At 49.1% G+C, this 13,834-nt stretch overlaps 2 protein-coding genes across 2 annotated transcripts; one reads left to right on the plus strand and one right to left on the minus strand.

Moving 5' to 3' along the window:
* Nucleotides 1-3,577: 3,577 nt before the first annotated feature.
* Nucleotides 3,578-5,285, plus strand: EPUS_00252 (uncharacterized protein; the record flags this gene model as incomplete). The annotated part of the gene is made up of 4 exons (XM_007805909.1): nucleotides 3,578-3,721; nucleotides 3,770-3,859; nucleotides 3,921-4,754; nucleotides 4,803-5,285. 4 exons carry the CDS (start codon nucleotides 3,578-3,580, stop codon nucleotides 5,283-5,285), a joined length of 1,551 nt encoding a protein of 516 aa, XP_007804100.1.
* A 2,198-nt stretch (nucleotides 5,286-7,483) lies between these two features.
* On the minus strand, nucleotides 7,484-10,495 carry EPUS_00253 (uncharacterized protein; the record flags this gene model as incomplete). The annotated part of the gene is made up of 1 exon (XM_007805910.1): nucleotides 7,484-10,495. The coding sequence occupies one exon, from the start codon at nucleotides 10,493-10,495 to the stop codon at nucleotides 7,484-7,486; it is 3,012 nt and encodes a 1,003-aa protein (XP_007804101.1).
* Between the last annotated feature and the right edge of the window lie 3,339 nt (nucleotides 10,496-13,834).

Genomic DNA, 13,834 nt, shown 5'->3' on the forward strand with positions numbered 1-13,834 from the left:
GTTAGAGTACTCTCCTGTGACACCCTTTAAGGCATCAGCAAATCAGATATACTAAGATCCTTGAGGGCCAAAAGTCCATCAAGATATCAAAACATACTACGCTTTGACTCTACTACGTTAAGGCTAGCCTGGACCACGTCCCTTTTTCCTGGGCTACTAACTACTAGTAGTACTAGTAGTTCGGGACACGTTTTTGTGTGGATGATAAAGTTATTGCCAAGCCATTTACCGAGGATGATCACAAAACATGGCTGTCAAACTGAATCTGCCTATCCCACTACCAGCCGGAGGTAGTTTGTCGTATTTTTGGATCGACCAACGATGATGGCCTTCAGTCAGACTACGCACGGGTACGATCCTTTCACATGCGAAGTGCAGCGGCCACCGGGCCTTCGAGCAGATGCATAACGCCAACCCAGGGCACGAAGCAGAGCAGAGCTCATAATAAGACTAAAGGTTGGCGTACATGAACTGTGAGTGCTAATGTTGGGCTTTGTGGGGTCCGATATGTCTGCATGTTGGTTACATCATCTACTACGATAAAAGTCCAGCAACCGACCCTACTTTTCTCGAGAACGCAACCTTCGCCAATTCTTGTTTCTCCTTGCGGGACCTTCGTTCTCCTCCCTCCGCTTGTTCATGTAGGTGTTCGTACCAACTTATGCAGAACTTCCATGGGCCCCCACGAGCCAAGATGTGTCGCAAACCTACATGATGTGGCATGTTGGAACTCAAAGCGGCCAGAACAGGATCCATTGACCTTAATCATCTCTAGGGATCGCTTAACATATCATAGATTGTCCCATAGACCGTGACTATGCACGCCCCTCATTCGAGGTAGAACGCAAAAGAAATGGGATTTCCAGCGCTCGAGCTTTGCGTGGCTTATATCTATCGCGATTCTCCCCTCGACCCTTCCAGCCTTTGCACCTAGGCCCGCTATACTAAGGTTGTCTCTCCCTTCACACTGGGGAGCTTGCACCGATGGCTTCTTCGACCACAGACATAATTTCTACAGAAGGTAGAGTTCCGAGGCAGACCTTTCAGGTAAAGTCTATTCCCTAACATGCGAAAATAGTCTACTGAAGCCAGTATATCATAGATTCTCATATGGGTCTTTTATTCGCTCGCTATGATGACTGCAACGACTCGCATGGCAGTGAAGCTGCATACTCAGAGATTATTACAGCTTGATGACTGGTTCCTGATCTTCGCTTGTCTATGTCTTACGGGTGCAACCGCCGTCTTAAATTGGGGGATTCCAGCTATATATCAAGTCTTGCGATTGATAATTGATCCCGTACATGCAGAGCTTCCGGCTGATCCAAACGCTTTGAAAGTCTGGTATCACAAAACCACTTACGCCTATATTACTTTGAGTTGGGCAACAATCTTTGCGGCTAAATTCTCCTATCTTTGTTTTTTTAGGCGTCTGATTGATCGTCTGCGACCGCTGGTCATCTATTGGAGAGTCGTTGTTACCATAACTGCTGTAGTAGCTCAGTTGTGTATCTTGCAGGCGCACATTTCCTGTCCTCGTATGGACTCGCGAGCCTGTGAGTTGTTCGACGTCTTAGTAGAGTCATTACTGACACATTTCGGGAGTCGAGTGTGCTCAAAACACAGGCTTCACCAGATCCTTCAATTTTTCACTTTCCAGTATGGCGTTGGATATTGTTACAGATCTAATGAGTAAGGATTCCCTTTTGATCAATGACTCGATGGCTAATTTCTTAGTCGTTTCGATTCCTGTTTGTCTCTTGTGGAGAGTCAATATTAGACCTGCTCAAAAGCTCGGTTTAGCTAGTTTCCTCTGTTTGAGTCTCGTCATGGCCGTCATGGCCATTGTCAGGAATTCCGGTTTGCGAATTAAATTGTTGTCTGGTGATTCGGCCTTTGACCGTGCATGGCTTAATCTGTGGCAGCAGATTGAGGCAAGTGTTACAATATGCTTGGTTTCCTTGACGGCCTTCAGGCAACTATTTATCGCCAGCGGACCAAAGCGTGGCCGAAGGTCCGTAAAGGCCTGGTACTCCTCAGCAATGGGGAAGCTCAAAAGTCAGAGACGGACAACCGTCGTGGATGGGTTTGCGCAGCTTCCAACTATCCCTTCGGCAACACATTCGAGCATGCAGACCCTGTGTCAGGGTGGGCAGAGGATCGTCACCAGAGATACTTCTGGAGATGAAGAGGCTTGCTGGTCTCTAGATGAGTATAGGGGAAAGTTTTCGAGACAGGTTATAGTGACAAATGACGTCACTACTCAAATTTGCAGGGTGAGGCTCATCCTCTGAAGAATGAATGGCAATTGGCTGAGCTTGAAACAGGCACCAGAAGACGCGAGATGTAGACAGGGCCATGGCTCGCGGTTTTGAGGCCAGTTTATCAGAACACCAATCTGATCCTGGTCCTTATTGGTCGACAGCACCAATGCTACCTCAGTTGTAGTCACCAGACGGGTAGTAGGAACGGGACAGTCACAAGGATAATAGGACGGAGAAATATGTGACCCTAGCAGTCCTTGGGTCATTTTGCTAGTATCTCCTTACGATATCTATATATGTTGTAGTTCTGTAACACCAATCGTGAAGCTTGGAGGTACCTCCTAGTACATCAAATATACCGCGGCTTCAGAGGGATGGTACTTCCATGCATAGCAATATTAGAAGATGCTGATGGGCTCCTTGAGGGTTGCAGATCAAGCTCTCAATACCGAGCGAGCATCTGAAGGGGGCTGTTGATGTTCAACGACTCAAACAGGATTGGGGTTGCTTGACAGAATTTCTGCAGCCTTGGTAATCTAAGATCGAACTAGTCTCAATAAAGAAGGAAATGCAAAGCTTATCCAACCAGAAGGCTGGATCGTGCGGGAAGAGATTAGCTCACAGCTCCTTTCAGCCAATCAAGTAAACTTGGCGGTGCTTTTCTAACTTGAAATTAACAGATGTTTTGTCATTACAAGACGGTCAAAGGGCGATCGTGATCTGGCCATAATGATGGAAACAAAATGTCTAAAATAACATAATTTAATTGGATTTTAGATGTCTCAGGTACATCTTATGTAAACTAGATTATAGCTTGGTTAAGCCCAGACTAAGCACACATTAATGGTAACTAAGAGGCGGAAGTATCCCAGGACGGTGCTCAGTACAGCTAGTTTATGATACGTCGCCATCGTGTGATCTAGAAGCGTCTTTATCATCAAGGCTTAGTGATCTCGTTCAGCAGCTTGAAGTGTTGCAATGCCCTGGTACTAGCGACGTGCTGGGATACTTCTTGGCGGTACCGTATTAACCCAGTTGAGTTTACCCACCAACATGCAGGGTATGGAGTAAGAACGTCAATTTCACGAACCAATCGGAGTTTTGGGCCATGCTGAAGCTGATGTCTGACCGCGCTCTCCGTCCTCAATCCTTTCACGTTAGGCAGCCGATCTAAGTTTTGTCTTTCAGTCAATATCGTGTATCCTTGAGCCATTTGAAAAATGCTATTGATCTTCTGTCTTAGTTACTAGGCGAGTCGAGCCCTTCAACCGTGGGCCTGCCGGGTAACCCTGAAGGCCTTGTGGCCAACCATTATGGCATATGGTCAACTCGGTCATTCTTCCAGTCTGCTTCGAGCTGTTCCCATAATAGCATTTGTGTTGCTGCCGACGTGTGCAGCACATGATCACGATGCAGACGGGATACCTGAAGGTGCAGCAGTTTCGCCAGAGCCAATCGTAAGTTTATCGTTCGACTTTGCGTGAGGTTTACGTTGCTAACAACAGGCTGCGGGACAGGATTCGATATTATGGACGCACATCCTTCTCCAAGGACTTGCCTTTGGCCTCATATTTCCAGCAGGGATGGTTTTAGGTGTATGGTTTTGCTGTCCATCCTGTCTCTTCCGATCGCGCTGCTGACATCAGTTTGCTACAGATCATTCGATCCCGATGGCACGTACCCGTCCAGACACTTGGCACCATTATCAGCATCGTCGCCTGGTTCCTTGGTCACCGACATAAGGGTCGCAAGTTTGCGCCCAACATCCACGCCTCCTTCGCAAGCTCACTTATGCTTATGCTGGCTGTTCAAGTTGCGATCGGGGTCTACCTGAAACTTCATCTCACTAAAGGAGTCCACTCGAAGATACGAAGATACGTCGTGAATGTGCACGGAATAATTGGGAAGCTAATGCCGGTCGTCTCGTGGGTGCAAATGCTCTTTGGTGGGATCACGGCACTTGGATTCTGCAGAGATGATCATCTAGGGCAATGTGTGGCCCACTTCATAATGGGATCAGCGTTTATTGGGTATGGAGTAATCATGACGACTATGCTCTTGGTGGGCCAGGTATGGCTACGTCGATCCGGAAAAAGTCAAGAATTCTTCGACTCAACTCTAATTGCCGCATGGGGAACGGTCAACACCTTCACAGAACACAGATGGGGCACAGCGTGGGTCAAGAATGATATCCAGCATACCAGCATGGGCATTGTTTGGTGGTGTGCCGGATTAGTGGGTATCTGGCTAAGCCGATCAAGAGGGGGAAGACCAAAACGGAACCTGATCCCTGGTATTGTGCTCCTGCTTACGGGCTGGGGGATGAGTGCACATCCTCAATCACTCAAGCTGAGCACGATGGTACATACAGCATTCGGCTATACTCTCATGGCCGCCGGTGCAACTCGAATGATTGAGATCGCCTTCGTCCTTAGGGACAGCAGAGGCTTGGTTGGAGAGCCTAACAGCTTTCAACACCTTCCTCCATTCGTAAGTAGTCGGTGAATTAGTGTACTGGGTATGCTGACGTTGTGGCAGCTTCTCTGTGCTTCTGGTTTCCTCTTCATGGGCGCCACCGAAGAACAGATGAAACTTCTATCTGACGCACATGTTACGCACGTTTCCTACATCCTCATTCTATACTCTTTCGCCTTCCTCCTTTACCTATTTGTCAATGTCCTTCTGCACATCTATGCAGTGTACGCATGGCCCGATTCGGACTCAAACGGCCGAAGAGAAAGCCGTATGCTGTCGAGGTCGAGATCAAGATCGGCAAGCGCTGCAGGTGGTCTTGGAAGATCTGGAACTTCAAAGCGACAATTCAGCACTCCAGACCTAACTGATGGAATGAACGGTGGACTTTCAAATGGCAAAATCAGAATGCCAAGACACAGGCAGACTGACAGCCAGCAGATTCGTGATGCAGAAACCTTCGAACTCGAGGGATTAATCAGTGATGTCGAAGATGATGAAGATACCATGAGTCCCAAGGGGATAGACACGGATGTGGAAAGAGCTTGAGCTATTGACAAGGTACGTATGGCCGGCTACGATGGCTTATTAGTATGTTGCAGGCGTTGTATCCATGGGCGCAGTTTTGGCGTTGCAACATGTATATAAAACATCTGAATACTTGATCGCATAATGACACCTGCCAGCGGTGGCGTTCGTCCTGTTTGGAAGCTCTGATATGATGAAGCACATCTATCTGTCACGTTTCTGTGCTGTAACCACTCCACCACTTTATGTTTATCAATCTCCAGGCACAATTGCCATGTTTAAAGCTTTTTTCTTTTTATGCGAGTGGTTGAACACCTTCCATTTGTCTCGGTCGTCACTGGGTCACTAATTCATCAGCACCTTAACCCATCGAACTGCCGTAAAAACCTTCGAGAATCACATATATTTGACTTCCTGGAACAGTCCTTTTTATCTACATTTGTTTTTCTGTTTCACTCATCGTGCTTATTGCAAGCCACATTCGGCATCTTTGATCCTTCGTCGAAGTCTTATCAATCTTCAAGATCGACCCACGCAAAGCATCACAATTCTCTATGCCGCAATGGCCCGGCGACTAGACTTCAACAGCGAATTATCACCTTCAGAGACGCCGCCTTTTGAGGGGTCAGGATGGAATGCGTAAACGAGCCCGGTCTTGTCACAGTTTTCGACTTTACCAAATACCACAAGCTCATTCCCAAGAATGGCTCAAGAAGGCTACGAGAATTGGTGAGTCGTGTCGAGAAGGTCATGAATAGCTCACCTCAATCGAGAAGTTGTGCGCTGAGTACTCTAAGAAACAAGGTGTGTGTGGGCTTTCACTTTAGGAGGCCACTGACCTGCCAGTGAAAATGAAGACGGGAACGATGTGTTCGCAATCACAGCTTCACGGTTTCATAATGCGGTTCCAAGTCAGGTGTATTATTCGACAGAGGTCGAAGGCAGAGATGCAGACCTGGTGTAAAAGATGTAATTGGGATCGAATGCAGCCGGGGAGCGTGGATGGGGATTTTGAACCCGAAGGATGCAGAACAGTGTTCAGCCGCTCGACTTCGGGCGTACAAGAAGGTTGGACTCTAGATTAGCACTGGCGAGTGAAGCGTTGTCATTGCCAAGTCTGTGAAAGGAGGTGGAGGGCTAGGGCCAGATCCCCTTCTTTCCAAGTCATCTCCACACCTCCAACACACTGTCTCGCAGTGGTCAAAGCTAGAAGCCAATCCGGTTTTCCCTCATCTAACTTCTCCATTTCAGAGAGACCTAGAAGGGACTTTGGTGCTCGTAAAGCAAACTACCCGCTCCTCAATCTCGGCGTCGCGTCTGGTCTTGTCTTACGAGCACCTTTGCGCAAACCACTCTCCTCCCCTTTCCTCCCTCCCTCCCTCCCTCCCTCCCTTATCATCTTTGATAGAACATCTACGTGCATAATAGGCACCTACCCGATCCCAATCTGAAGACCTCCTCACACATTATTATATACAAACTCGACCTCCGTCACAGACGGAAACCATGGCCATGCTTTCGTGTATCCTGAGACGCCACTTCTTCAAGATTCTATCCGCTTTGCGCCCGCCCCTCCTCCTTTTTGCTGTAGTTATACACCAAAACCATCCCTCTCTCCCATTGTACAGCGTCGTTTTTCTCTCGAATTCGACTACCACTTTCCAACCCTCCTTATTTCCTCCTCCTCCTCCTCCTCCTCCTCCTCCTCCTCCTCCTCCAAGAAAAGTGCCAGCAAAGTAAACTCAGAATCCACTGTAGCCACGAGCGACCGATAACGCAATATTGATCTTCATATCAAAGCCGGCCCGGGCGATGGGATCTGCGTCGATCTACCCGGCCTATCAATCATCACGGATATCATCGTACGCTCTCCCATTGTTCATTGCGCTCCGTACGTAGACAGACGGTGGAGTACGAGATAGAATTGCTATCTCCTGCTACCTATCTCTGAACGGATGCCCTCCGCTCGATATGCGAGCCGATACCATACTCCTGTCTGCTATGCTATACTTGGTAGCCAAGCAGGGCGCGGAAAATAAGACCTCATCCAATAGATCCGGGCCACATGACCAGAAAGCCAGGCCGGCGAGGAAACCAAAGAAAAGAGTATGCCAAAAAGACAGTTTTGCTTTCGTTCATAGACGCGCATATCCCAGTCCGATCCGGCGTAATTCCAAAGATAAGAATACCAGCACCTTTTCTCCAAATTCCCAACCCAGTCAAACAAAAGCCTGACCACCATCATCTTCCTCAACCTCATTTGGGTCCGATCTTCTAGCAGCAGCAGCAGCATTATTGTTCCTCCTGCGACTCCGCAAAAAGTTGCTAACCATTCTCCTGCTGCCGCTGACCGGCACTCCAAACCCGAGTTTATGGTCCCTTCTCTTGCTCGCCGAACCTCCAATCCTCGGCAGTGCAGTGTCTGCGTGATACTCGTTGCGAATAGCTAGATAGCGCGAAGGGGCACGTGAGACCGTCGCCCCATCCGCACCAGTGCTAGCATCGCGAATACAGCCATCAACACCCTCGTTGTAACAGTGATCCTCAGAAGGCCGACTCAATCTCGACGTCGGCCTTGGGCCATGCATCTCGGCATTTTCATCTCCATCTCCCGATGTCTCGGTGATTCTGCCATATTGACTCCGGATTGTGATCGAGCTCTGAGGTCTGCCTAAGTGCCTGTCACGATACTGCTGCTGATAAAGAGGTTGTGCCCGTCCCGGCGTGCTGAGAGGCTCCTCGGCAGTCTTGAACGAGACCTGCGAGTATTTCGCCCGTAAGGGATGTAAACCTTTGGTTGTGTCTGCAGATTGTAATCTCGTGTTCTCGTCGTTGACACCAATAGCTGCCAAGCTCGCTCTCTTGACATCTGCCGCTGCGGAACTCGCTAATCTTGTAACACTGGATGACCTTCTTGCTTGTGATATACTGTTCCTGGGCACTTCTTTCAGCTCTAGGAGTGGAAAGCGGTCACCCATAAGCGATGGTCTGCGCTCATGGGTCGGGATCTCGTTTTCTTTGACTGTACGGGTAGAAGCTCGACGACCAAGCACTGCTGAAGAGCCGAGTCTCCCACCAACCGCCGTGTCATCTCCATCCATTTGTGCGCCTTCGCGGTAGTGTGAGTTACTGGATTTAGAGTCGCGCCGATTGAGACTTGTCATCTGGTTATTCATCCTGTCCATGCTAGCGTTCGACGTGGTTGGATGTGGACAGCGGTTCACTCGTGTCGGTATAATGGTCGCCATGCCTGTTGGCTCGTCTTCCAACTCCGGATCCGACCGGTTCATGGTAGGCATTAGTAGCTGGCCACTTGTGGTGCGAGAATACTGGCTTTCTGAGCTGGTTTCAAAACCATTATCGCCTACGCTTGGCCGAGTTATGACCACACTACCACTCTCTTCTTCGGAACTGGTCTGCCGTTCGCGACGCGCAGCTAAAGCCAACTTGAAGGGACTGGGCGTCTGCGGTTTGTCCTCGCTGGAGAATGGGAAAAATGAGGACTGTGGTTCTGGGACGACGATACGAGACATTCGTTTATGCAAGGTCTCATTCTCTAGGGCAATCTGCTGGGGGGTTTTTGACTCAATCTCATGCCATGATGGTGCATGTAGGCTGAATTGGCGATGCTGTTCGCCTAGCGGGGCTGCGTGGATTGACTCCTCACTGGCTACTTGGCGAATGGTAGGCGCAGTCTGAAAGCTTTGGGCACTGGATGTATAACTCTGTCGGATATCGTGTTCAGGTTTTGGCTTGGGGGTCTTGGCTTGGTGTTGCTCTTCTTGCTCCTGATCAATTCTCCTCATCAACGCAGAGTAGACACGCTGGCTATCGATGGCACCTGTGGCTTGTTCATTGCCATTACGAGCGCTAAGTTGAAGATGAGTAGCAGAGACCTCGTCCATGTGTCGTCCAATTGACGAAGAAGGCTGGTGAGGTCCCCCATGTTCTTGTATGATCGAAAGACGTTTTCTCTCGACGGGCGTGCTCCGGGCAGGCATAGAATTGGTCATAGTAGAATTGGTCCAACTGGTTACCCGAGAGCGACCATTCGAGTGTAGGCTATCATTGCTATGCATAGACCTGAGACTTGCTGATATGGCTTCAAGGTCTCCCATCGCTCCATCATGTTGTGGGGAGGGAACGTAAAGACTGCGACGAGGAGCAGATTGTGAGGTGTCTGCAGTATTTTCTTCCTGACTCGCGTTCGTGTCAGTGCCGTCCAAGTAGTCCCTGAAGTGAGCACGACTGGCATCCAATTGCTGGGTGGGGATTTTGTTATCTTTGCTTGATGACCCCCCGAGGACTCGTCTGACTCTATCTCTGAGTGAGGCTGAGAAAGATCTGATCTTGGACTCCTGCTTCATCTCCCGAGGTCCAGGATTGACGCCATCCCCACATTCACTGGTTCTGTTTGAGCGGACAGTCTTTCGGAAGGCTTTTTGCTGTCTGACTCGGGGTGTGGAGAGGAAAGACGACTTTTTCCGCAACTCTTGCTGCTCGACATCTTGCATAAATTGGTCCCTGGCCCGTTCAACAGCCGCGTCATTCTGCTCCGAAGTACTGTGTGAGCGCTTAAATGTTTTCGAAAGGTTCCCCGAACTCAATTTAAGGAAAGACATTGAACGCTTCAGACCTAACCGGAGTCCATTGTTGTGGTCGCTGCTGGCACTCTTAACAGTCCGAGGTGTGCCAGGACTTTGAGATGACAATTCCTTGACGCCGGGACCACATTTCCGGGGCGTCAACATTGATTTCGTCTTCCGGAGTCTGCGATAGGATGAAGGTGTGGAGCCGTAACCATCTACAACACCAAACTCGTTAAGAGGAGGCCCGTTTCCAGCCTTTGAAGTTTTTGAATGCGAGTTACTATGTGGCATGTACACTGATGATGCGGTGGAAGGAGCTTGCGACTGTAACGTAGATCGCTGTGAGCGTAGTGGGACGCCGCCACAGAAGCGAACGTTTGAAGATCGAGGCGTAGCTCCTGTCGCAGTCCTGCTGGCGTTACTTTGATTCCTGGATAATTCTGCTGACCGCCTCGCTTCTGCTGAAGCTCGTTCGTTGGCTCTATCCATTGCAATATTAGCTGCAGTCATAGCATGCTGACGAGCTATTTCTGGATCAATGGTATCCCTGACGAAGGGCGCATGCCGTCGTCCATTTACTGATGCAGATGACTTCGCTCGTCTCAGGCGTGTGCTGGCATCGCTTGCGCCGCGAGATAGCATGTTTCAATGCTAACCAAAATTGCCCATTTGGGCGGAGAAGATATGCTTAGAAGACCTGAATGTAGAGAGGCATCAAAATGTCAATGCTGAAATACAGACCAGTATGTATCAGCGCCATGGGGAAAGTGCTGAAGCCAGAAGCGCTCCTGCCACTCAGCACAGGACAATAGAAACCGGGATAAAAAATACGGTCGAGACCACAGTGAGAAGCGTTGGGTAAGAAGCATTGGCACAACGCGAAAGCAGAATGTGACCGTCCCACATAAGTTTGTCTTCCTTGGTAGTGACTGGGCTGCCGTCTGGACAGCCTGCGGGATAACAGACATTGTGGCCACGACTGAAACCATTGTCCTGGACTCCTACTTGTACTGCTCTTGAGGACTCGTTAAGGCCGAGTGTGACACCGCTGGATAGCTTTGGTGATTCCGTTGTCTGCTTGTAAGGTACGAGTTGCAGCCAACAAGTTGATCCAAGTACTTGTGAGATATCGAGCCTACCTTCAAAGACACAGATCAGGCAGTCCCTACCACCCCGCAGAAGCTGTGCCAATTCCTAGCATCGACGGAGGAACGCAGCCCCACAGAAGTCATATTGGACAGATCTTGTAACGAATGGACGCAATGACTGCAGAGAACTGAGTGTGGCAAACAACTTGAACGCCTCGGCTGTATCGCCAAGCATTAAAACCACCGACGAATGGCCACTTAGGCGCATGTACTATACTCACGTCGCCATCTTCAGCAGTCTAAATGATCTACAAAAGAACGTCAAAGACGCTGGCATTGACCTACCCGGATATTGCAAGATATTTGCTTCCAACACTAGATTCAGATTCGGGATGACTTTTCTCAGAATGCAATAGTGTACAGAGCGAATGGAGAAGCAGGAACCAGGTCTGATCCACTTCTTGATAAGCTGCCTCGAGCATGCTTCATATCTCGATCAGGTTCTCATCGATGTTGATCATTTCTCCTTTTCGTCTCTTCCTCTCTTGCCATAGTAATCATCCATCTTCTTCCAGCGATCCGCCTCGGTAGCCTATCCCTCCAGTCGATCAAGAGCTTCCTCAATATAGCCAATATGCCCTCTCAGAGTCCCCTCAAGCTCATCCATCCGCGCCTCATGCTCTTCAAGATTGTATACATGGTGAGCTCTAAGGTTGTAGTGTGCAAAGCCTGTGATGCCTAGATTAAGCGTCGTGAGGCCAAGGATGGCACGGAGGAGGAGGCTTTGTGAGGACATTGCCGGTGTTGTGCGGTATTAAGATTGGGGGCTCTGGGTCGTGTTGAGATGTAAGCAGCCATCTAAAACTGCGAAGTGGTATGGACGGAGAGGAAATCACAACGAACCGAATAGTTTATCGTGGTAAGTAGAGCTCTGTCAGGTCATGCAAATTAGTTATCCAAATATTCAACGGTTAGTACAGTGTAATGCCAATAGACGTAGTATCTAGCCGGGAGTCCAGCGTTTGCAAGCTCCAGTAATGACATCGACGAATGTTCCTCCTACCACTCGAATCCATTCCAGGCAGTGTGTATCTCTTGATCACTTGTGTGCATAGTTTGGTACATATAGATCACATTGTACTCCATATCGCTTCATGAATCGGGCATTGCTGGGAGTTTAGCTGAATTGTGACTAAGTGGTCAATATCCTCACATGAAAGTGGCAACCAACCTCTTGGCTGAGTGGGTTTCGAGGCTAAACACAATTAGCTGCCGTTTTGAGTGTCTCAAGTAGGGTTTGTGTCGCCAGCAATCGTCACGATTTTCTGTCCTGACAAGTTAAAGGTGATCGTTCCGCGTAGTAGTCAATTAGCTGTCCAATCTGTGCTGTTCACCCAATTACAGTTCAGTAGTGACGCAAATCTGGTCGAAGTCGAGGCCTAGCCCCTGTAACAATTGTGATGAGGCACTTAATCAGTCTTCCACCGCAGACTGTGTCTCATCACCAGCGTCACCTGGGACGGGAATTAAATGGAGGCTATGAGGCCAGAAGCTATTGCCCATATACGCGATGAGTTCGCCTTCTTAGAGATGACGCTGCTTGCCGATGGACGTGAATGGATATTGAAGACTGACAAACCATCACTGGCTGACATTGAAGGTACGGCACACTTACATCTGCTCTCTTCCACATGCTGACACGGTGGTGGTGGTGGCCAAGCCACTTGGGGTATTCGATTGGCTCAATGGACTCAGAGACGCACATCCCAAAGGATCTGATTTCGGAGAAGCAGTATCCCAGAGTTTTTGCGTGGATCCAAAGGTTCAATAGATCCAGCAAAGCAGCTAAGGCTGCAGCCCCTAGACCAACCACGTTGATGGGTGCGAAGCCGCCAGTCGTGTATTCAGTGCCAAGTACGCTGAAGCAGAGGCCAGGACTGATGAGCAGGATCCAATGAACCTGAAACAGGGGGAAGATATCCAAGTCTGGCCGATAGATTCGGGTTTCCGACATCGAGATCGAGGTCTACTTATTGGTATCAACGAAGTAGAGATCGTCCTTCAGCTGCACTCCAACACCAAAGAGCAGAATATTTCCCTGCATTTTCCCAGGACGAATTTTAGACCAAGACCCCGAGACCAAGCAAACCAAAGCTGTAATGTATCTCACCCGTTGACAATGAAATGACCTGGATAGAGAGGTTTGGACATAATAACAACGTACTACGCATGACTGCTCGTGCTGTAGAAGCATAGTGGCGAGGGCGGCAATGAAGCTCGACGGGCACGACCCTTTTCGATCCTTGAAGTCTTCGACAGCTGCCGTGGAGCTGGTGCGACGCCGTAGATTTGCAGCTAGAAGCTAGATGCTGCATGCGTTGGTCCAGATTGGGTATATTCGTTCGAAGTAGTGGAGCAACGACGTAGAATGTTGAACGAGAGCACAAGATATGAGAGCCAATCTGTGGGCAGTGCAAGCAAATAGAAATCACTCGTTGAAAATTTCACCCCTGACCGCCTAGTGAAAATGTTTGAGAGTTGGGCAGCAATATGCAGGCCTGGGGCCGCTCGTTGCGAATCGTTCAAACTGATTCGATGATTTATTGCGGCGCTTGAATCGCCACGTCGAATGAATTACCACGTACGCAGCAATGCTGCCCAACAAAACCCGGCCATGTTGTCAAGTCCATCATCTCAAGTTTTTCCGCCATGTTCATTGATCTTGCTTCTTCTCTTCCATCACGGACTGATCTCAAAATCAGAAAAAGGACAAAAAGCTTTAGTGATTGAAAACAACGTACTCTGTACCTTACTGTGTACCTCCTCTGGCCAGAGCAGCAGCCCTTGAACCAATTTACTGGCTAGTGACGACAGAAGAAGCCTAAACCACGTC

This window comes from Endocarpon pusillum, assembly GCF_000464535.1.
Source record: "Endocarpon pusillum Z07020 unplaced genomic scaffold scaffold4993, whole genome shotgun sequence".
Lineage (NCBI taxonomy): Eukaryota > Fungi > Ascomycota > Eurotiomycetes > Verrucariales > Verrucariaceae > Endocarpon > Endocarpon pusillum.